The sequence below is a fragment of the Stegostoma tigrinum genome, chromosome 6 (genome assembly GCF_030684315.1).
Source record: "Stegostoma tigrinum isolate sSteTig4 chromosome 6, sSteTig4.hap1, whole genome shotgun sequence".
Taxonomy (NCBI): Eukaryota; Metazoa; Chordata; class Chondrichthyes; order Orectolobiformes; family Stegostomatidae; genus Stegostoma; species Stegostoma tigrinum.
The window spans coordinates 59,335,329-59,358,259 of NC_081359.1; the positions used below are offsets into that span (position 1 = coordinate 59,335,329).

General features: G+C 46.1%; 1 protein-coding gene across 3 annotated transcripts; it reads left to right on the forward strand.

The window, feature by feature from the left end:
• The first annotated feature begins 10,936 nt into the window (after positions 1–10,936).
• Positions 10,937–22,267, forward strand: LOC125453533 (BTB/POZ domain-containing protein KCTD21-like). Of its 3 annotated transcripts, none has more exons than XM_048533266.2 (2): positions 10,937–11,043; positions 20,783–22,267. In XM_048533266.2, exon 2 carries the CDS (start codon positions 20,822–20,824, stop codon positions 21,602–21,604), a length of 783 nt encoding a protein of 260 aa, XP_048389223.1. In that variant the 5' UTR covers positions 10,937–11,043; positions 20,783–20,821; the 3' UTR covers positions 21,605–22,267. The 3 variants fall into 3 exon arrangements, with proteins under 3 accessions (XP_048389223.1, XP_048389224.1, XP_048389225.1); XM_048533267.2 differs by lacking the exon at positions 10,937–11,043 and adding an exon at positions 11,603–11,652; XM_048533268.2 differs by lacking the exon at positions 10,937–11,043 and adding an exon at positions 13,148–13,221.
• The last annotated feature ends 664 nt before the right edge of the window (positions 22,268–22,931 follow it).

A 22,931-nucleotide genomic window follows, 5' to 3' on the forward strand; every position in this document is an offset into this window, starting at 1 on the left:
CCCACAAACGGACCAACACCCAATCAGCGATGAGGCAGACAAAAACCCGCATTGTCCGCACCCAGTAGCGCATAAACAAGATACAGAGGGAAAACCAAGTGCTGTCAGGCTGGAGTGCAGAACTGTTCCATAACACGCCGGCTCCACTTTTATAGAGCCCTGCTCGTACTTGACTCAAGACTTGTGCTGTCAGTCTCTTCTCAACTCACACATGTATCAAGCAACAACTGGAACATCGTGTACAATGTTGAGTCTCGTCATATAAGGAAGAATGTTCTTGTTATAGAAGGGGTGGAAGGTTTCCGGGACTGACACCTGGGATGGCAGGACTGACATATGAGGAAAGGTTGAATTGGTTAGAGTTATATTAGCTAGAGATCAAAAGAAAAGGAGGGGGGATTTCACAGAAGCATACAAAATCCTAACAGGACCAGACAGGGTAAATGGAGCAGGGATGTTTGGGTGGGGTGCAGAACCATGGGTCACAGTCTAAACATCAGGATAAACCATTTAGGACTGAATAAGGAAAAGTTTCTTCACCCTGAGAGTGGTATGAATGTGGAATTTGCTACCACAGAAAGCAGGCCAACATTGTATGATTCCAACAAGGAAATGGGTACAGTACTTGGAGTGAAAGGGATCAAATAATATGGTGAACATTCAACAATGATCATAATGAATGGCAAAACAGGCTTGAAAGGCCAAATGGCCTAATTCTGCTCCAATTTTCTATGTTTCTGTTTTAAATGTAGTAACAACTTCCACATCCCCAGCCCTCTCTCTATGTAAAACAATTTCCCACTAACTCTCTGAGACAACAAGGTGTAGAGCTGGATAAACAAAGTAGGCCAAGTAGCATCAGAGGAGCAGGAAGGCTGACGTTTCAAACCTAGACCCTGCTTCAAAAATGGGGGAGGGGAAGGGCATTCTGAAATAGAGAGGGAGGGGAGGCAGATAGAAGATGGATAGAGGAGAAGATAGGTGGAGCTCGCCAACACCACCTCCTACGACCCCCTTGACCACCAAACCATCATCTCCCAAACCATTCACAACCTCATAACATCAGGTGACCTGCCACCCACATCCCCCAACCTCATTGTTCCCCAACCCTGCACCACCTGCTTCTATCTCCTTCCCAAAAACCACAAACCTGACTGCCCTGGTCGACCCATTGTCTCCATCTGCTCTTGCCCCACCAAACTTACCTCCACCTATTTTCTCCCCCTTGGACCAGGAATTCCCTACCTACATCCGTGACACCGCCCACACTCTCCACATCCTCCAGAACTTCCAATTCCCTGGTCCACAACACCTCATCTTTATCATGGATGTCCAGTCCCTATACACCTGCACTCGCCATACAGATGGCCTAAAGGCCCTCCACTTCTTCCTGTCCTGCAGGCCCGGCAGTCCCCCTCCACTGACACTGTCATCCGCTTAGCCAAACTCGCCCTCACCCTCAACAACTTCTCTATCAATTCCGCCCACTTCCTGCAGACAAAGGTGGTGGCCATGGATGCCCACATGGGCCCAAGCTATGCCTGTCTCTTTGTAGGTTACGTAGAACAATCCCTCTTCCCTACCTACACAGCCCCTAAACCCCATCTCTTCCTCCATTGCATTGATGACTGTATTGGCACGGCCTTGTGCTCCCATGAGGAGCTCAAACAGTTCATCCACTTCACCATCATCTTCCACTGCAACCTTAAGTTCACCTGGACCATCTCTAATACCTCTCACTCCTTCCTGGACCTCTCTGTCTCCAGCTCCGGCAACCATGTAGAAACTGATATCCATTTCAAGCCCACAGCTACCTTGAAATCATCTCTTCCCACCCATCTTCCTGCAAAAATGCAATCCCTATTCCCAATTAATTCGCCTCCGGCGCATCTGTTCCCAGGATAAGGCATTCACGCCCATACATCTCAGATGTCCTCGTTCTTCCAGGACTGCAACTTCCCCCACCTCAGTGGTTGAGAACACCGTCAACAGTATCTCCTGCATTTTCCTCAACTCGTCCCTCACACTCCCTCCCTGCAATAGAAACCAAAACCGAATCCCCCTCATCCTCATGTACAACCCCACCAACCTGCAGATTGAATGCATCATCCTCCGACACTTCTGCCATCTGCAATCCGACTCCACCACCAAAAACATTTTTCTCTCCCCACCCTTATCTGCTTTCTGGAGGGACCACTCTCTCTGTGACTCACTTGTCTGCTCCACACTCCCCTCCAGCCCCACCACACCCGGCACTTTTCCTTGAAACCGCAGGAAGTGCTACATCTACACCTCCCCCATCCCAGGCCCCAAGAAAACTTTCCACATCAAGCAGATGTTCACCTGCTCATCTGCTAGTGTGATATACTGTGGCCGCTGTTCCCATCGTGGCCTCCTCTGCATCGGTGAAACCAAGCGGAGGCTTGAGGACTGCTTTGCAGAACACCTACGCTTGATTCGCACTAAACAACTGCACCTCCCAGTTGAGAACCATTTCAACTCCCCCTCCCATTCCGTAGACGACATGTCCATCATGGGCCTCCTGCAGTGTCACAAAGATGTTACCCGAAGTTTGCAGGAACAGCAACTCATATTCCGCTTGAGAACCCTGCAGCCCAATGGTATCAATGTGGACTTCACAAGCTTCAAAATTCACACTCCCCCTACCGCAGCCCAAAACCAGCCCAGCTCGTCCCTAACCTGTCCTTACTCCCACCTATCCCCTCCTCCCACCTCAAGCCCCATCCCTATCTCCTACCTACTAACCTCATCCGGCCCCCTTGACTTGTCTGCCTTCTCTCAACTGACCTTTCTCCTCCCTACCTCCCCAACTACACTCACCTTCGCTGGCTCCATCCCTGCCTCTTTGACCGGTCTGTCTCCTTTCAAGCTATTTAGCCTCAATTCATGGCTTTTGAAAGTGTCACCCATGCTTTCGTTATTGCTGAACTTGGATGTTCCACCACACTATTGGTTAGACAGGTAAATGCATGAGAAATGCCATGAGCAACACAGTTCATTAGGCCATAAAACATATGAGCAGAACTGGGCCATTTAGCCCCTGAGACTGCTCCACCATTAAATGAAATAATAGTTGTTCTGGTAATCCTCAGCTTCACTGTACTGCCTTCAAAGCTAGGAGTATGTGAACCCCTATCTAGTTCTTTATCCCTGTACCACCTTTAAACCTTTTATACCATTTTATACATTTATACTGCATAACTTCAATCTTCTCTGCATTAAATATCATTACCATTCATCTACCAAAATCAAGACTGATCGGCATCATTCTGTGGTCTGCTGCTGTCTTCCTGTTTACCAATTTTTGGGTGGATTTTTATTATGCTTAATTTTTCAGATTGGATCCTGCTCCCAAATTCAGGTCTTTAATGTATATCAAGAAGTGAAGCGATCCTAATGCTGTTATTTGGGGGATGCCACTATATACTTCCCTCTAGTCTCTAAACAACTTTTTGTTAACTCTAATTATAGTGGCAATATTGCATTAAGTGAAACTCCTCCCTCTATACCTCTCTTTAGGCTTTCTCTCATTAATTTCTTGATCTGCTTATTTGCATGACAATTAACACATCCGTTGGATATTAATCTGGAGCTTAATGTTCTTAAATTCTTATTTTGAAATTTAGCTTTTGATTGCTGAATCTTCCTCAGTGGGATATAATCCATATTCTTTGCATATTAGATAACAAGGTGTAGCGCTGGATGAATATAGTAGCCCAAGCAGCATTGGAGGAGCAGGAAAGCTGACATTTCGGGCCGAGACCCTTCTTCTGAAATGGGGAAGGGGAAGGGGGCTCTGAAATAAATAGGGAGAGGGGGGAGGTGGTCAGAAGATGGATAGAGGAGCAGATAGATGGAGAGGAGACGGCAGGTCAAAGAGGTGGGGATGGAGCCAGTAAAGGTAAGTGCAGGTGGGGAGGAGGAAGGAGATAGGTCAGTCCAGGGAGGATGGACAAGTCAAGGGGGTGGGATGAGGTTAGTAAGTAGGAGATGGGGGTGGGGCTTGAGGTGATAGGAGGGGATAGGTGGGAGGAGTGACTGGTTAGTGTGGCAGGTCAAGCTGGGCTGGTTTTGGGATGCGGTTGGTGGGGAGAGAAAAATATCTTTGGTGGTGGGGTCGGATTGCAGATGGTGGAAGTGTCAGAGGATGATGCGTTGGATCTGGCAGTTGGTGGGGTGGTACGTGAGGATGAAGGGGATTCTGGTTTGGTTTTTATTGCAGGGAGGGAGCGTGAGGGATGAGTTACGGGAAATGCGGAAGACACGGTTGAGTACGTTCTCGACCATTGAGAGGGGGAAGTTGCGGTCCTTGAAAAACGAGGACATTTGAGGTGTGCATGAGTGGAATGCCTCATCCTGGGAGCAGATGCGGCGGAAGTGAAGCAATTGGGAATAGGGGATGGCATTTTTGCAGGTAGTTGTCAGAGTCGGTGGGCTTGAAATGGAGATCGGTTTCGAGGTGGTTGCTGGAGATGGAGACAGAGAGGCCCAGGAAGGAGACGGAGGTATTAGAGATGGTCCAGGTGAACTTAAGGTTGGAGTGGAAGGTCTTGGTGAAGTGGATGAAGTGTTCGAGCTCCTCGTGGGAGTATGAGGCAGCGCCGATACAGTCATCAATGTAACGGAGGAAGTGTTGGGCTTTAGGGCCAGTGTAGGTGCGGAAGAGGGATTGTTCCATGTGACCTACAAAGAGGCAGGCATAGCTTGGCCCATGTGGGTACCCATGGCCACCCGCTTTGTCTGTAGGAAGTGGGAGGAATTGCAAGAGAAGTTGTTGAGGGTGAGAACGGTTAAGCGGATGAGGGTGTCAGTGGAAGGGGACTGGTCAGGCCTGTGGGACAGGAAGAAACGGAGGGCCTTTGGGCCATCTGTATGAGAATGCAGGTGTGTAGGGTCTGGATGTCCATGTTAAAGATGATGTGTTGGGGACCAGGGAATTGGAAACTCTGGAGGAAGTGGCTGGCGTGGGTGGTGTCACGGACATAGGTAGGAAGGTCCTGGACCAAGGGGAAGAAAATGGAGTTGAGATAGGTGGAGATATGCTGGGTGGGGCAGGAGCAGGCGGTGACAATTGGTCGACCAGGGCAGTCAGGTTTGTGGATTTTGGGAAGGAGATAGAAGCGGGTGGTGTGGGGTTGGGGAATGAAAAGGTTGGAGGCTGTGGGTGGGAGGTCACCTGAGGGAGATGATGGTTTGGTGGTCAGGGGTGGGGTCATGGTCAATGGTTGGAGGAGGTGTCGGAGAGTGCTCCCTGTATTCCATGTGATTTAACCTTGTTAACCAGTCTTCTGTGCAGATCCTTGTTGAACACCTTACTGTAATCCATACAGACAATGTTCATCACTGTGCCTTCGTCAATCCTCTTGGTCACTTCTTCAAAAAATTCAATCAAGTTAGTGCGATATGATTTACCACGCACAATGCCACGTTTGCTATCCTTAAACTGTCGTTGTCTTTCTAAATACATGTAAATCCTTTCCCTCAGAGTCCCTTGCAACACCACTGATGTCACATTCAGCAGTCTATAGTTCCCTGGCTGTTCCTTACCACCTTTCTTAATTCTGGCATCATGCTATTACTTGGGAAGTTTGACTAATTTGATCCTGCCATCAAAGACTAGGCCCAATATGATGGAAAAAAGTATTATTTTTTCCAGCCAAATTGCATTGGGGCAGAGGAAAAGCAATGAGTAATTCACCTGACAGCTTGTGGACCTGCAGCTTTTTTTGTTATTAGCACATAACTTCCCATGAGACACTAGATTCTAAAATCTTTCAAAAGTTTCTGAACTTAGCTAAGGAATATTATGACCCCAAGCCTCCAGTATTTCTGAAACACTATCAATTTTATTCGGCAATTTGAGAACTAGGGGAATCCGTTTGGGATTTTTGACTAGTTAGGATGACTGGTAGAAGCATGTGAACATGTTCAATTCCTAATGAGATACTGACGCACTGTTTGGTATGTGGGATTAATGATGTAACCATGCAAAAGAACTTCAAAGAGGCACTACAGCTGGCTTTATCATTGTCAAATGTGGCAAAAAGAGCATATGAGTTGCAGGGTATTCTGACAGAAGTGGACTCCCTCACCAGTCCAACTAAGCTTGGGGAAACACCACTTGAAAGAAGGCAATTGCGTAGCCTAGGTCAGGGCATATCCTGAACACAGGGACTCTTTGTCAGCCCACAGCAAAACTCCAAAACAAAGCCAAGCTTCATCCAAACAGTTAAAAGTTTCTTTAGGATCTGATCCAGCAAGCCTTTCTAGTTGCTGCTGGTATGTGGACTTGAGGCTGCAAGAGTCCCACTGAGCCCAAACTGAGTAAGAGAAACTCTTAGGCCAGTATCCTGGAGAGTGCATACCCTGGCAAGTCCATCTATATTTGGTTTGGAACAATTAATATGCTTACAAAAATCTTCATGTTTGAATAGTTTTGTTGTGCAGTTTTACACCCACATCTACATCCATCTGGGCAAAACTGAAACTGCTGGTGGTGATGGGGGAAACCAAAGGGCCGTCACAACCAGAATTGAAATCTTCATGGACCCAACGAGACCAGATCACAGTAGAGGACCGCGTATTATAATGAGGAGCAAGAGTTATTGTCCTGAGCAAAAGTCTCCACGAGAAACTAGCTGAACTCCACCAGAGTCATCCAGGGTTTCCAAAATGAAGATGTTAGTGAGAAGTTATGTCTGGAGGCTAGGATTGGATGCAGACATAGCCGTATTGGTGGGGCAGTAGCCAGAGTGCCGATAGGGACAAAAATTACCACTAGCATCTACTCCACATTCCTGGGAGTGGCTGGGTAAATCCTGGACTCAGTTACATGTCGATTATGTAGGTCCTTTTGTGGGCTCAATGTTCCTATTCCTCGTGGGCACCCAGTCCAAGTGGCTGGACATGCAGAGAGTTCATTTGTCAAACATGGGGATGACAATTGCAAAACTGTGAGCATCTTTTGCAATGTACGGACTCCTGGAAGTGTTGGTCAGTGCTGGTGTTCTATCAAGAACCAACCGGGAATTCGTGTATTTCGTAAAGTCGAATGGTATTTGACATAGAAGGACAGCTTCATACGATCCATCATCCAATAGTCTGGGAGAAAGAGCAGTCCAAACTTTGAAGGCAGGCTTAAAGAAACAGCCTACAGCTTCACTAGATCCCAAACTGTTCCATTTCCTATTTGATTATATGACCACCCCTCTTGCAACCACAGGGATAGCTCCAGCAGAGTTGCTAATGAGGAGAAGACCGCATCAGGTTAAATCTGATCTTCCCAGACCTTGGGGGGATGGTGAAATGGCATCAGGAATGCCAATGCTGGACAAAAGACTCCGCTAAGCAAGAGAGACAGTTTACTTCATGGGTATTTGGTGTAGGAATCATGGAAATGGCCCTGCATGGGTAAGAGGGACAGTCATGCGAGGTCAGGTCTGGTGATATATAAGTTTCAGGAAGGTGTGATGGTCTTGAGCATGCACGTGGACCATATGAAAGCTGCAGTCTCAAAACTGTGGGAGCAAACTGTGCTCAGCCCCTTGACAGCCTTTCTCCCTCTCTATCAAGTGTTGAAGATACCTCTGAATCTGAGGCGGACATGGCAGATGTCACCTCCTTGACATCTTTGCTGCCTGAAGAAGAGAATGAATTTATTCCAAGACCTTCCAGGTGCAAGACGCAAGTTAACTGTGTGTTACACACCACCTGTATCACAAAGAGAGTTGGAAGAACCTAAAACACTCCAGGAGGAGCTACAGAAAAGAACTGGCCTATGTCGTCAGACATAGAGGGGAGGGATATGGTGATAAAAACAAGGATAGCCAAGTGGATAGCACTGAATACAAATTCCCTGATTGGTGCTGTTAATCTGGTCCAATCAGTGAGTTCTGGCTGACAGATATAAACAGGAGTCTCAGCAGCTCAGAGATAATGGGAACCGCAGATGCTGGAGAATTCCAAGATAATAAAATGTGAGGCTGGATGAACACAGCAGGCCAAGCAGCATCTCAGGAGCACAAAAGCTGACGTTTCGGGCCTAGACCCTTCATCAGAGAGGGGGATGGGGAGAGGGAACTGGAATAAATAGGGAGAGAGGGGGAGGCGGACCGAAGATGGAGAGTAAAGAAGATAGGTGGAGAGAGTGTAGGTGGGGAGGTAGGGAGGGGATAGGTCAGTCCAGGGAAGACGGACAGGTCAAGGAGGTGGGATGAGGTTAGTAGGTAGCTGGGGGTGCGGCTTGGGGTGGGAGGAAGGGATGGGTGAGAGGAAGAACCGGTTAGGGAGGCAGAGACAGGTTGGACTGGTTTTGGGATGCAGTGGGTTGGGGGGAAGAGCTGGGCTGGTTGTGTGGTGCAGTGGGGGGAGGGGACGAACTGGGCTGGTTTAGGGATGCAGTAGGGCAAGGGGAGATTTTGAAATTGGTGAAGTCCACATTGATACCATATGGCTGCAGGGTTCCCAGGCGGAATATGAGTTGCTGTTCCTGCAACCTTCGGGTGGCATCATTGTGGCAGTGCAGGAGGCCCATGATGGACATGTCATCGAGAGAATGGGAGGGGGAGTGGAAATGGTTTGCGACTGGGAGGTGCAGTTGTTTGTTGCGGACTGAGCGGAGGTGTTCTGCAAAGCGGTCCCCAAGCCTCCGCTTGGTTTCCCCAATGTAGAGGAAGCCGCACCGGGTACAGTGGATGCAGTATACCACATTGGCAGATGTGCAGGTGAACCTCTGCTTAATGTGGAATGTCATCTTGGGGCCTGGGATGGGTGTGAGGGAGGAGGTGTGGGGACAAGTGTAGCATTTCCTGCGGTTGCAGGGGAAGGTGCCGGGTGTGGTGGGGTTGGAGGGCAGTGTGGAGCGAACAAGGGAGTCACGGAGAGAGTGGTCTCTCCGGAAAGCTGACAGGGGAGGGGATAGAAAAATGTCTTGGGTGGTGGGGTCGGATTGTAAATGGCGGAAGTGTCGGAGGATAATGCGTTGTATCCGGAGGTTGGTAGGGTGGTGTGTGAGAACGAGGGGGATCCTCTTGGGGCGGTTGTGGCGGGGGCGGGGTGTGAGGGATGTGTTGCGGGAAATACGGGAGACGCGGTCAAGGGCGTTCTCGATCACTGTGGGGGGAAAGTTGCGGTCCTTGAAGAACTTGGACATCTGGGATGTGCGGGAGTGGAATGTCTTATCGTGGGAGCAGATGCGGCGGAGGCAGAGGAATTGGGAATAGGGGATGGAATTTTTGCAGGAGGGTGGGTGGGAGGAGGTGTATTCCAGGTAGCTGTGGGAGTCGGTGGGCTTGAAATGGACATCAGTTACAAGCTGGTTGCCTGAGATGGAGACTGAGAGGTCCAGGAAGGTGAGGGATGTGCTGGAGATGGCCCAGGTGAACTGAAGGTTGGGGTGGAAGGTGTTGGTGAAGTGGATGAACTGTTCGAGCTCCTCTGGGGAGCAAGAGGCGGCACCGATACAGTCATCAATGTACCGGAGGAAGAGGTGGGGTTTGGGGCCTGTGTAGGTGCGGAAGAGGGACTGTTCCACGTAACCTACAAAGAGGCAGGCATAGCTGGGGCCCATGCGGGTGCCCATGGCCACCCCCTTAGTCTGTAGGAAGTGGGAGGAGTCAAAAGAGAAGTTGTTGAGTGTGAGGACGAGTTCAGCTAGGCGGATGAGAGTGTCGGTGGAGGGGGACTGGTCGGGCCTGCGGGACAGGAAGAAGCGGAGGGCCTTGAGGCCATCTCCATGCGGAATGCAGGTGTACAGGGACTGGACGTCCATGGTGAATATGAGGTGTTGGGGGCCAGGGAATTGGAAGTCCTGGAGGAGGTGGAGGGCGTGGGTGGTGTCACGGACGTAGGTGGGGAGTTCCTGGACCAAAGGGGAGAAAATGGAGTCCAGATAGGTGGAGATGAGTTCGGTGGGGCAGGAGCAGGCTGAGACGATGGGTCGACCAGGGCAGGCAGGTTTGTGGATTTTGGGAAGAAGATAGAAACAGGCCGTGCGGGGTTGGGGAACAATGAGGTTGGAGGCTGTGAGTGGGAGGTCCCCTGTGGTGATGAGGTCTCAGCAGCTCAGCTCATTCTGAGAGCTGGTTTTGAGTGAGGTACATCAGTGTGTGGGAGTTGTTGAGCCTAAATAAAGGGTGACTGGATGCTGGTGTCTGTGGAGTTATTTCACTAAGCTTTTAGATGTGGGTGCAAAACTCCATGGAAAACTATTCAACAATGAAGATTTTGATAAAGATTCAACATGTTTTCTTGGCAATGGTTCTGTGACAGCAGATCTCTATTTCCCATGACAAATTAACAACCTGAATTGTCAGGTATAAGTGATTCAAAATATTCAAGATATAGGGTCATAACTTCACACCATAAAACAAAGAAGTGCGAACGCTGGAAATCTGTGGGATAAACAGGCATTTTCGGACAAACTTAGCAGGTGTGAAGGGAGGCACCAGACTGGAAATTTCAATCCTGTTTTCTTTCCACAGACATTGAGTTTCTGCTGAGTTTCTCCAGCAATTTATGTTTTTGTGTCACAATTTCATAAATTGTTTACCAACTACAGGGCACATTGCAAAAATACTCATTGCTATTTTGAAATATCGATGTCAAACCTTTGCCGCAATTTGTAGATGTCAACTATGCGTATTAAAATCGTATGAAAAGAATTTTTTGCGTATTATCACGAAAATGCAATAAAAACCAACTATCTATTGGGAGCTAATACATTGGTAGTTGTGCAAATATTATACCGGGGCAGCATTTCGACACTGAGTTTTTTTGGATATGCTACAGTATCCAAATACCCAAAACGAACAAATAGCCAACGGCAAGGCTGCTCAGAGTAACCTTTTCTGGAATAAGAACACCGCGCATGTGTGTTGCGGTGCATTATAGGCGTTGTAGTTCGCTGTCTGGTGAGGGTTTGGCAACGTCACATAAACAACGGGCAATAAAACCACAAGGTCCAGAAGCTAAAGCGCTACCAGCTTCCACCACGGGTTTGTCATGAAGTTGGGTTGATACAAGGTGAGTGCAGTGCACTGTACACAATGCAGCCTTTAGTCCAGCAGCGTTTGCTTGCATTTCACATGTGCCTCATCTTTGGAGCGAACGGCTTTTCCAGAGGGAGGAAGTTAGGGGAGCGGAGCTGTAATTGAGGGAAGCATTTTGAAACAATGCAGTTTCACATTGCGGGGCCACAATCTTTTGGATCAAGTGTGTTCATTTAGGATAGAATTATTGAAAAAGAAAATCTGCTTTAGATTTTATTTTCTCTCCGTACTAGAGTGGCGAACAAAAAAAATGCTTCTGCTCTATATGGGTTCTTAGGACAAACCGTGGGGCCAGGGCTGTTATGTTATTGCAGTGTTAAAGTTTGCAATATATTTAATATTTAACTGACAGACAATTTAGCTATTGGGAAGCAAAAAGAACACAGTAAACTTTAGAAAGTAGACTTATATTTGGTGTCAACATATTTGAGCCAGCTTTTTATTGGTCGAAGAATTTGATAGGCTTGTGAAATCTAAATAAACTAGATTATTTGTATCTCTAATGCACAAATCCGTTTGTCATTTTTTTTCGTAAGATAACTTGGAAAAATGAGGTGAAGAATGTTCCAGTGCTTCACACATGGTAACTGCGGCTGCAAGAATATTTCACTGAATTCTTGTTCTTGTTTTTTTTCTATCATATGTGAGTGATGCTGCCCTAGTTGCTCTTAAACAGGTAGTGAGTAGCTGCCGTGTATTGCTGAACTATACATGCTGTAGGTACGTGCACAGTGCTGTTAAGGTAGATGTCTCATAACTACTGACAGCATATGACTGGGATAGTTGGCTGCCCCAAATCCTCTTCTGTACTATATTATATCAAAATAAGCAAATTTAAACAAAATTAGTCTAACAAAAATCAAAAAGGAAACTTATAAATTCAAATTAAAATATATTGAATGATGATGAAGCAGCACAGAAATGCATTCTTCCGGTGACCATTGACTGTGGAAGTCCTAAAGTGTACTGATTGACACTGCATGCTCCCTGCCCAATAACATCGGGGCACAGACATAACCTAGTTGCTTGCTAAAATCATTAACAGAAGGTCTAGGATGAGAGGCAAGCAGTCAGATAGGCAACCTCTTCCAGGATCTCGGATAGGAGCAGACCAGTGAGTAGACTGTATGGTTTACTGGCAGACTGCCTTTTTCATAGAAAGCTGCACCTAATCACAATAGATTGCTACCTGGTTATATTGGCAAGTGTCTGCTGACATCAGACCACAGAGACTCTACCAGGTTCATGAATGCAGCACAGGAGACATTAGGAAGAGAAGTAGAAGTGTTACTGAACAAAGAGACCTCGGAGTGCAGGTTCATAGTTCCTTGAAAGGGGCGCCGCAGGTAAATAGAATAGTGAAGAAGGTTTTTGGTATGCTTTCTTTTATTGGTTAGTGCATTGAGCATAGGAGTAGCAAGGTCATATTGTGGCTGTACAGGACATTGGTTAGGCCACTTTAGAATGTTGTGTGTAATTCTGGTCTCTCTGCTATAGGAAGGATGTTGTGAAACTTGAAAGGGTTCAGAAAAAAAATTACAAGGATGATGCCAGGATTAGAGGTTTTGAGCTATAGAGAGAGGCTGAATGGGCTGGGGCTATTTTCCCTGGAGTGTCAGAGGCTGAGGGGTAACCTTAGAGAAGTTTATAAAATCATGAAGTGCATGGATAGGGTAAATGGACAAGGTCTTCTCCCTGGGGTGGGGGAATTCAAATCTAGGGGGCATAGATTTAAGGTGAGAGGGAAAAATTTAAAAGGGACCTAATGGGCAACTTTTTAATACAGAGGGTGGTGTGTATATGGAATGAGCTGCCAGAAGAAATGGTGGAGGCTAGTACAATTACAACATTTAAAAAGCATCTGGATGAATATATGAATAGGAAGGGTTTAGAGGGATATGGGCCAAATGCTGGAAAATGGGACTAGATGTATTTAGGATATCTGGTCGGCATGAATGAGTTGGACTAAAAGGTCTGTTTCTGTGCTGTTCATCTCTATGACTTCAAATAGAAAAAGGCATGTTGCCACAGGAAGAGGTCTGGGTGCGGGCAACTTAAATAGTAACAACACGTGACTAGGGCGATCTAACGGAGTCAGGGTGATTTTCAATGACTTCCTGCATGGAAGTCAGTGAATATGTACGGGACATTGGTGAGGCCTCTTTTTTTTTTTGATCACGCTGTTATAGAAAGAATATTATTAAACTGGAGAGGATTTGGAAAAGATTCACCAGGATGTTGTTGGGAATGGAGTTATAAGGAGTGTAAGAGGTCAAGGGGGTGACCTTATAAAGGCTTAAAATCATGAGGGGCATGGATAAGGTAAATAGCAGTGGCCTTTTCTGTAAGGTGGGGGAGTTCAAAACTAGGGGGCATATTTTTAAGGTGAGAGGAGAAAGATTTTAAAAAGGATATGAGGGTTAGCTATATTATACAGAGAGTGGTTAGAGTGTGGAAATGAACTGCCAGAGGAATTGGTGAATGCAGGTACAGTTAGACTATTTGAGACATTTGGATGAGTACATAATAGGACAAGTTTTGACTGATACGGGCCAAACGTAGGCAGGTGGGACTAGTTTAGTTTGGGAACATAGTTGGCATGGACTAGTTGGACCAAAAGGTCTGATTCCATGCTGTATGACTTTGACTGTACACTGAGCACTCAAAGATCAGGAGTGTGGGACAAAAGTGCAGAAAATATACAGTAAAATCCCCTTTCAGGAAGAACCATAGCCTACAGCAGTGCATTTAAACATGGCTAATGGATTCCTTGAGGCCATAAAAATTGAAGGCAGCCTGGAAGTCTACTACCAACCTTATCAAAGGTTAAATATGGTTTGCAATGTGCAAGACATCTGTAATGGATAGCAGTGATAATGGGAACTGCAGATGCTGGAGAATCCAAGATAATAAAGTGTGAAGCTGGATGAACACAGCAGGCCCAGCAGCATCTCAGGAGCACAAAAGCTGATGTTTCGGGCCTAGACCCTTCATCAGAGAGGGGGATGGGGTGAGGGTTCTGGAATAAATAGGGAGAGAGGGGGAGGCAGACTGAAGATGGAGAGAAAAGAAGATAGGTGGGGAGGTAGGGAGGGGATAGGTCAGTCCAGGGAAGACGGACAGGTCAAGGAGGTGGGATGAGGTTGGTAGGTAGGAGATGGAGGTGCGGCTTGGGGTGGGAGGAAGGGATGGGTGATAGGAAGAACAGATTAGGGAGGCAGAGACAAGTTGGACTGGTTATGGGATGCAGTGGGTGGAGGGGAAGGGCTGGGCTGGTTGTGTGGTGCAGTGGGGGGAGGGGACGAACTGGGCTGGTTTTGGGATGCGGTGGGGGAAGGGGAGGTTTTGAAACTGGTGAAGTCCACATTGATACCATTGGGCTGCAGGGTTCCCGAGCGGAATATGAGTTGCTGTTCCTGCAACCTTCGAGTGGCATCATTGCGGCACTGCAGGAGGCCCATGATGGACATGTCATCTAAAGAATGGGAGGGGGAGTGGAAATGGTTTGTGACTGGGAGGTGCAGTTGTTTATTGCGAACCGAGCAGAGGTGATCTGCAAAGCGGTCCCCAAGCCTCCGCTTGGTTTCCCCAATGAAGAGGAAGCCACACCGGGTACAGGGGATGCTGTATACCACTTTGGCAGATGTGCAGGTGAACCTCTGCTTAATGTGGAAAGTCAGCTTGGGGCCTGGGATAGGGGTGAGGGAGGAGGTGTGGGGGCAAGTGTAGCATTTCCTGCGGTTGCAGGGGAAGGTGCCCGGTGTGGTGGGGTTGGAGGGCAGTGTGGACTGAATAAGGGAGTCACGGAGTGAGTGGTCTCTCTGGAAAGCAGACGGGGTGGGGATGGAAAAATGTCTTGGGTGGTGGGATCGGATTGTAGATGGCAGAAGTGTCGGAGGATGATGCGTTGTATCCGGAGGTTGGTTGGGTGGTGTGTGAGAACGAGGGGGATCCTCTTTGGGCGGTTGTGGCGGGGGTGGGGTGTGAGGGATGTGTTGCGGGAAGTGCGGGAGACGCGGTCAAGGGCGTTCTCGATCACTGTGGGGGGAAAGTTGCGGTCCTTGAAGAACTTGGACATCTGGGATGTGCGGGAGTGGAATGCCTCATCGTGGGAGCAGATACGGCGGAGGTGGAGGAATTGGGAACAGGGGATGGAATTTTTGCAGGAGGGTGGGTGGGAGGAGGTGTATTCTAGGTAGCTGTGGGAGTCGGTGGGCTTGAAATGGACATGAGTTACAAGCTGGTTGCCTGAGATGGAGACTGAGAGGTCCAGGAAGGTGAGGGATGTGCTGGAGATGGCCCAGGTGAACTGAAGGTTGGGGTGGAAGGTGTTGGTGAAGTGGATGAACTGTTTGAGCTCCTCTGGGGAGCAAGAGGCGGTGCCGATACAGTCATCAATGTAACGGAGGAAGAGGTGGGGTTTGGGGCCTGTGTAGGTGTGGAAGAGCGACTGTTCCACGTAACCTACAAAGAGGCAGGCATAGCTGGGGCCCATGCGGGTGCCCATGGCCACCCCCTTGGTCTGTAGGAAGTTGGAGGATTCGAAAGAGAAGTTGTTGAGGGTGAGGATGAGTTCGGCTAGGCGGATGAGGGTGTCGGTGGCGGGGGGGAACTGGTCGGGCCTGTGGGACAGGAAGAAGCGGAGGGCCTTGGGGCCATCTGCATGCGGAATACAGGTGTATAGGGACTGGACGTCCATGGTGAAAATGAGGTGTTGGGAGCCAGGGAATTGGAAGTCCTGGAGGAGGTGGAGGGCGTGGATGGTGTCACGGACGTAGGTAGGGAGTTCCTGGACCAAAGGGGAGAAAATGGAGTCCAGATAGGTGGAGATGAGTTCGGTGGGGCAGGAGCAGGCTGGGACGATGGGTCAACCAGGGCAGGCAGGTTTGTGGATTTTGGGAAGGAGATAGAAACGAGCTGTGCGGGGTTGAGGAACAATGAGGTTGGAGGCTGTGGGTGGGAGGTCCCCTGAGGTGATGAGGTCATGAATGGTGTTGGAGATGATGGTTTGGTGCTCGGGTATGGGGTCATGATCGAGGGAGCGGTAGGAGGTGGTGTCGGAGAGTTGGCGTTTGGCCTCGGCGATGTAGAGGTCAGTGCGCCATACTACCACTGCGCCACCCTTGTCTGCAGGTTTGATGGTGAGGTTGGGGTTGGAGCGGAGGGCTGCCCATTCGGCGGGGGAGAGGTTGGAGTGGGTGAGAGGGGTGGAGAGGTTGAGGCGGTTAATATCTCGACGGCAGTTGGAGATGAAGATGCCGAGGGAAGGTAGGAGGCCTGGGGGTGGTGTCCAGGAGAGGACTTGTGTTGGTAGTGGGTGAAGGGGTCAGTGGATCGCAACTTTCCCCCCACAGTGGTCGCGAACGCCCTTGACCGCGTCTCCCGCATTTCTCGCAACACATCCCTCACACCCCGCCCCCGCCACAACTGCCCCAAGAGGATCCCCCTCGTTCTCACACACCACCCCACCAACCTCCGGATACAACGCACCATCCTCCGACACTTTCGCCATCTACAATCCGACCGCACCACCCAAGACATTTTTCCATCCCCACCCCTGTCTGCTTTCCGGAGAGACCACTCTCTCCGTGACTCCCTTGTTCGCTCCACACTGCCCTCCAACCCCACCACACCCGGCACCTTCCCCTGCAACCGCAGGAAATGCTACACTTGCCCCCACGTCTCCTCCCTCACCCCGATCCCAGGCCCCAAGATGACTTTCCACATTAAGCAGAGGTTCACCTGCACATCTGCCAATGTGGTATACTGCATCCACTGTCCCCGGTGTGGCTTCCTCTGCATTGGGGAAACCAAGCGGAGGCTTGGGGACCACTTTGCAGAACACCTCCGCTCGGTTCGCAATAAACAACTGCACCGCCCAGTCGCAAACCATTTCCACTCCCCCTCCCAGTCTTTAGATGACATATCCATCATGGGCCTCCTGCAGTGCCACAATGATGCCACCCGAAGGTTGCAGGAACAGCAACTCATATTCCGCTCGGGAACCCTGCAGCCCAATGGTATCAATGTGGACTTTACCAGCTTCAAAATCTCCCCTTCTCGCACCGCATCCCAAAACCAGCCCAGTTCGTCTCCTCCCCCCCACTGCATCACACAACCAGCCCAGCTCTTTCCCTCCACCCACTGCATCCCATAACCAATCCAACCTGTCTCTGCCTTCCTAACCTGTTCTTCCTATCACTCATCCCTTCCTCCCACCCCAAGCCACACCTCCATCTCCTACCTACCAACCTCATCCCACCTCCTTGACCTGTCCGTCTTCCCTGGACTGACCTATACTCTCCTCTCCACCTATCATCTTTTCTCTCCATCTTCGGTCCGCCTCCCCCTCTCTCCCTATTTATTCCAGAACCCTCACCCCATCCCCCTCTCTGATGAAGGGTCTAGGCCCGAAACATCAGCTTTTGTGTTCCTGAGATGCTGCTGGGCCTGCTGTGTTCATCCAGCCTCACATTTCATTATCCTGTAGTGGATAGCAGTTGTACACCACTAGAGGTCTCTGTCAATGCTGGATGGTGTGAGGCATGCCACGGTGTGCCCAGATGGCAAAAAGGAAGGAAGTGAAGGACGTGCAGTGGAAACCCATACAAGAAACCCTGACACGAAGGACAAGTCGGAATGTCATCCAGATTGCTCAAATTGTGGGCCACATATCTCCAAGAGGAACCCAGTGCCAATGTGAAATTCTGTCTGAACAGGGATTAGCACAAATGGAAATCACTCACCAGTTTGAGCAAGTTGACCAGGCATGTATATACTGTCTCTACAAGAGCAAGTCAGAAGCCAGGCATTCTGCAGCATGTAATACACTTCCTACCTCCCCCACCCACCCACCCACCACCACCATCATCATCATGCCATCAGGAACGTGATGGAATACTCGCAACTTGTCTGAATGAGTTCAGCTCCAATGATTGGCACCACGTTTGATATTCATTCACTCATAATCACACAATGGCAGTAGTGTATGTCATCAAAAAAAGTTCTGCGGTAAATGACCAAGGTTTGGCCGATCACACCTTCCAAACTCATGATCTCTATTATCTGGAAGGACAAGGGCTTAAGATATATGTGGCAAAACCACTACTACAAGGTCCCTTCCAAACCACACACCATTCTTGACTTGGAAGTATATCACTGTCTCTTCACTGTTGCTGAGTCAAAATCCTGGAATTTGCTTCTTAACAGCAGTGTGGGTGTCCCTATCACTAAAGGAAGCTGTGGTTCAAGAAGGCATCTTCTCCAGGATAGTTATTGATGGGCAATTAATGCTGGCCCAGCAATGGCATGCATGTCCCTTGAAATAACAAATTATTCATAAAACAAAAACCAGTAACCTGGCCCAACAATTCCGTTCAAGTTTGTGTTCTAAAGGAGCCTCCTCTCTCATCGCAGCATCCTCCCATCAATCCAATCTTCCTTTATAACCACATTTAGAATTCCAATACAGAAGTTTATTGAAGGGATTTTACTCATCAGATTCACATGGAACAAAATCCCCAGCACTGTACTAATATCTTGGTATTTGTCTCATAGTGAGGTTCTGATATTAACTGAAAAGTACAGGGCAAATATTATTCCAGAATGAAGAAATGAAGTGTTTTTAAAAAGATCAAGTGAAATTCCCCGAATTATGGGAAAGGGACAAAGAAATTGAAACAAACAAGACAATGCAGAAATATATTTTTCTTTTTTCTTCTCTCCCCCCCCCCCCCCCCCCAAACACATTTTCATGAAAGCATTGAATAGAAATCTGCTCCTAGGCCTTTTCTTAATAATTTTAGCAAGCTGTTAGGTTAGATGCCGAAAAGCTGCTTCTAAAGCTGTCGTTGCTAGTGTAAGCCTGGTTATGGGCTAATATTTCCAGTTTCTGTGCCTTAATCAGCTTCTGGTTGATCTGAAAACTGACTTCAATATGACAGAATCAAACAATATGGTGTGGTGACTCTCCAAATTATCAGAGCAGCACCAGTTACCAGCCTGCAGTTACTTGAAATATCTGGTTTCCTCAGAAGCAAACTATTACCATGTAAACAAAAATATGGTCAGATTATCCAGTATGCTAGTCATATTTTAAAAATGGGGGTATAAACTGTACTTTTCTCAATTCAGCCCCTTCCAGATGTCCTCTAAGATGAATTGCTCCTAAAAGTAAAGTCATCTTCATTGGATTTGAGCTCACTATTTCTTGAGTATTTATTCTTCCATTCAGATGAAGACTTACACAAACCTAACAAAAAGGTTATTTTGTGGGTGTGGCATTTTCAAGATGCTGCCCTGTTTTCCAGCGATTGGGATACTATGATATACAAATCTGTGTTTTTGATTTTTGAAGTCATGATACTGTGCAATTAGCCATTGGGTTAGGCATGAAATCGAGGCTTCAGACCAGCAGCCCAGAATCAAAATGATTAATTCTTATTCTGTCTGTCCATACAAACTAACTGAGTTTGCGCTATTCTCCTACAAATTTCACGTAATGATCTAATGGAAAATTTCACAAAATCCATGATACAACAGAAGGAAATTATTTCCTGTTGAAAATACTTAAATGTGACTGTTGAGTTGGTAGAAGATCTTGTTGAGCAGTTAGAGTTTTCCAAACCTCATACACTATGCTTCCTCTCTCAAACTGTATTGAGTCAGTATTGTTGGCAACGCCTGTGGAGGCTTCTGGGGAGCAGGCGAATTGCCCATCAAAAGCTACAAAAGTATTACTTCCAAATAGGCCAATATGCCAGGATTTCCACATCTGTAATGTATATCTTGGGTCATAATCTGGTCTCTAACAATTCAATAATGAGAAGATTTGAGCTACGATTTCATATTTTCTTCAAGGCATGTGGCAGTGGATGGATTTATATACTGTAACACTTTATCAATCCTCAAGACATTACAAAATGCTTCATAACTATTTAATTGCTTTGTCTCTGCTAAGTAGACAAACACAATAGCTAAATTGCAAACAAGGCTCTACAATCATCATCAACCAAATGCAATTAATCCAACATTTTTGGTATTGGCTGAAGGACTGAGAGTTAGAGATTGATCAGGACTACTCTAAATTTCACAACAAACAGTTACATAATACCTTTTAGACTAATGCAGATTATCAGGATTTTCAACATTCAATTATTTGTGTGAGAAAATGACATACTGTAAAAAGTGGCGTAAAACCTGCATTTCCAATTGGCAGTGCATCAACAAACACTGTTATTCTTTCACTGTACAGCATAAAATATGTTAAAAAAATCGTGTTTTCAAAATGTATTCCATAGAGCAAGCACATTATTTACAAACTCATTAAAAGTAATTAAAGTACGAGGATTTCTGGGGCTTCTATTGCATCCATTTTCAGTTCGACTATTAATGTATGTAAGATTAGAAGAAGTCTTCACTTACTAACCATATTTCAAATCAAGTATTATAACGCCCCTCAAACAAAGCCAGTCCCATTTCTTTCCTGGTGCATTGGAAAACTAATAGAATTACAAAAGTGTTACATAAAATGCTTGATCAGGAAAAGAGGAGGCTATGGATAAGAAGTTGCAACCTGCTAATAGCAAAGGGGTGATTGTGAAGGGATATCAGAAGCATTTCTGTTTAATAGGATGCTTTAGATCTTTGCATTAAACAATGCTTTGCTTTCTTAACATTTCTTTATATGTTTTTGTCTTTTTCCTATAAAATAGATTGTAACGAATTAAGATACTGCACAGTGGCAAATCAGTATGTCTGACCCGATAACATTAAATGTAGGAGGAAAGCTATACACCAGTTCTCTAGCAACATTAACGCGTTATCCAGACTCGATGCTGGGTATCATGTTCAGTGGGAAAATGCCCTCAACTAGTGATCAGCATGGTAACTTCTTCATTGACAGAGATGGGAAAATATTTCGATACATTCTAAATTTTCTGCGCACATCAAATCTCGACCTCCCAGATGATTTTCAAGAAGTGGGGCTCTTGAAAAGAGAAGCTGATTTTTACCAGATCCAGCCTTTGATACATGCTTTGCAGGAGAGAGAATCTGAAAATGCCAAAGCAGAAAGGAACGCAATGCTGAACATTACTCTTGATCAGAGATTGCAGACTGTTTACTTTACAGTTAAACCAGCCCCACAGATGTATAATCTAACCTCGTGTAGCACAGAGGTCTTTGATGCAAATATATTTTGCACGTCAGCTGAATTTTTGAGACATTTGAGCTCCAAGTTTTGTTATTTCGTGAATGGTAAACTTTTACCAAGTGGCTATGAGAAAAAGGATCCATACCATTTGACACTACAATGGGTTGGACATGTGGCTGTGCTCCCTGAAGATGAATATACAAGACAAAATTTAAAAAGATTATGGATTGTACCTACAAATGAGCAAATTAACAATTTTCAGATATTTGTAGAGGAAGTGTTAAAAACAGCAATGAGTGATGGATTCCATGTGGATTCATTACAGCCTGATTCCTCAGATTTTATGAATTATAAGGTGCTACGTTTAGTCCGGTATAAATAAAACATATTGTATAAACTATTAATTATTACATGTTTCTTACCCGTTTAACAGTAAAAGCCTTAAGCTTCCCTCTCGTCCCCTAAACTGTATGGCACTTTAGGTTCAGGATTGCTGCATATATATATGCTGTGTTTATTGCTTTAAACAATGAAAGTCTAACAATGCAAAATGTGTGCCAGTAATTTATTTAATCATAACGCTGGCAGACTCTGCCACTAGTTCAAACAATTTAGTTGCACCCTGACTTTTGGAGTTATTGTATGACTGTGTAGAGAGTGTTTTTGTACTGGAATTTTAATGTTCACATTTTTTAGAAGAAATATACAGTTTGGAAATATTCTAACATTGCCCAGATTTAATGTTCTGTTTTTGGAAAATTATCTTTGATAATTCAATATCAAATATTTTATTGGACATTGAGGCATACTGTATATAAGTTAACGTACACAAACCAAATCTTAAAGGATTTATTTAATGGCATGTTTGTTTGGTATCAAGTCTTTTTACAGTACAGAAAGAGGTCATTCGGTCCATTGTGGCTGTACTGGCTCCCAAAAAAGCTACCCAGCTAGTTCCATTCTCCAGCCCTCTAAATTCATAGTTCCAAATTTATATCCAGCTGACTTTTGAAGCATTCAAAATGTTTTTGAACAATTTTATTGGGGATGCAGGTGATTTAGGGCACAATGTCTGAATTTACGGCATGCTTAAAGATAACAAAACTTTGGATTAAAGCTGGAAATTTCTCATAGTACCTGTCATTCATTTCTGGAGGTTTGTCTCAGTGATTAGGTATTGTGCTGTTTTCATTCTGTATTTCAAGAAATTTAACCACTGGCATTTAATTTTAAAACAAATGGCCCTAAATATTTTATTCTGCCTTTCAGCTCTGTATTATACTCGTCCTGAAGATTTAGATATAATTTAAAAACAAGTAATTTTTGTAATTTGTAGTGAGGTAATTAATATACTTCGAAATAACATTACTAGCATAAATCAATGCATTAACTATGGGTTGGAAGAAAGAAAACAGGACAACTTAGCAGAATTTCCGTTATGTGAACAATGGCTCTTGCCACGTTGCATTTATTCAGATAATTTGCAAATATAAAACATTTAAACAAAAAGTGTACAGGATTTCATTTTCCAGACTATTTAGAATTGTTTTCTTAATAATATAACTTGGTAGTACACAAAATTAGTATTTTTGTAAAAAAGCAAATTTCATCAAAACTCTTCACCAGGCATTAATCAGGACATTTTGCAAGATTATAATTTCAAGGGGAAATAAAGATTTCAGTTGCATGAGAAGAAAGTGCAGATTGGT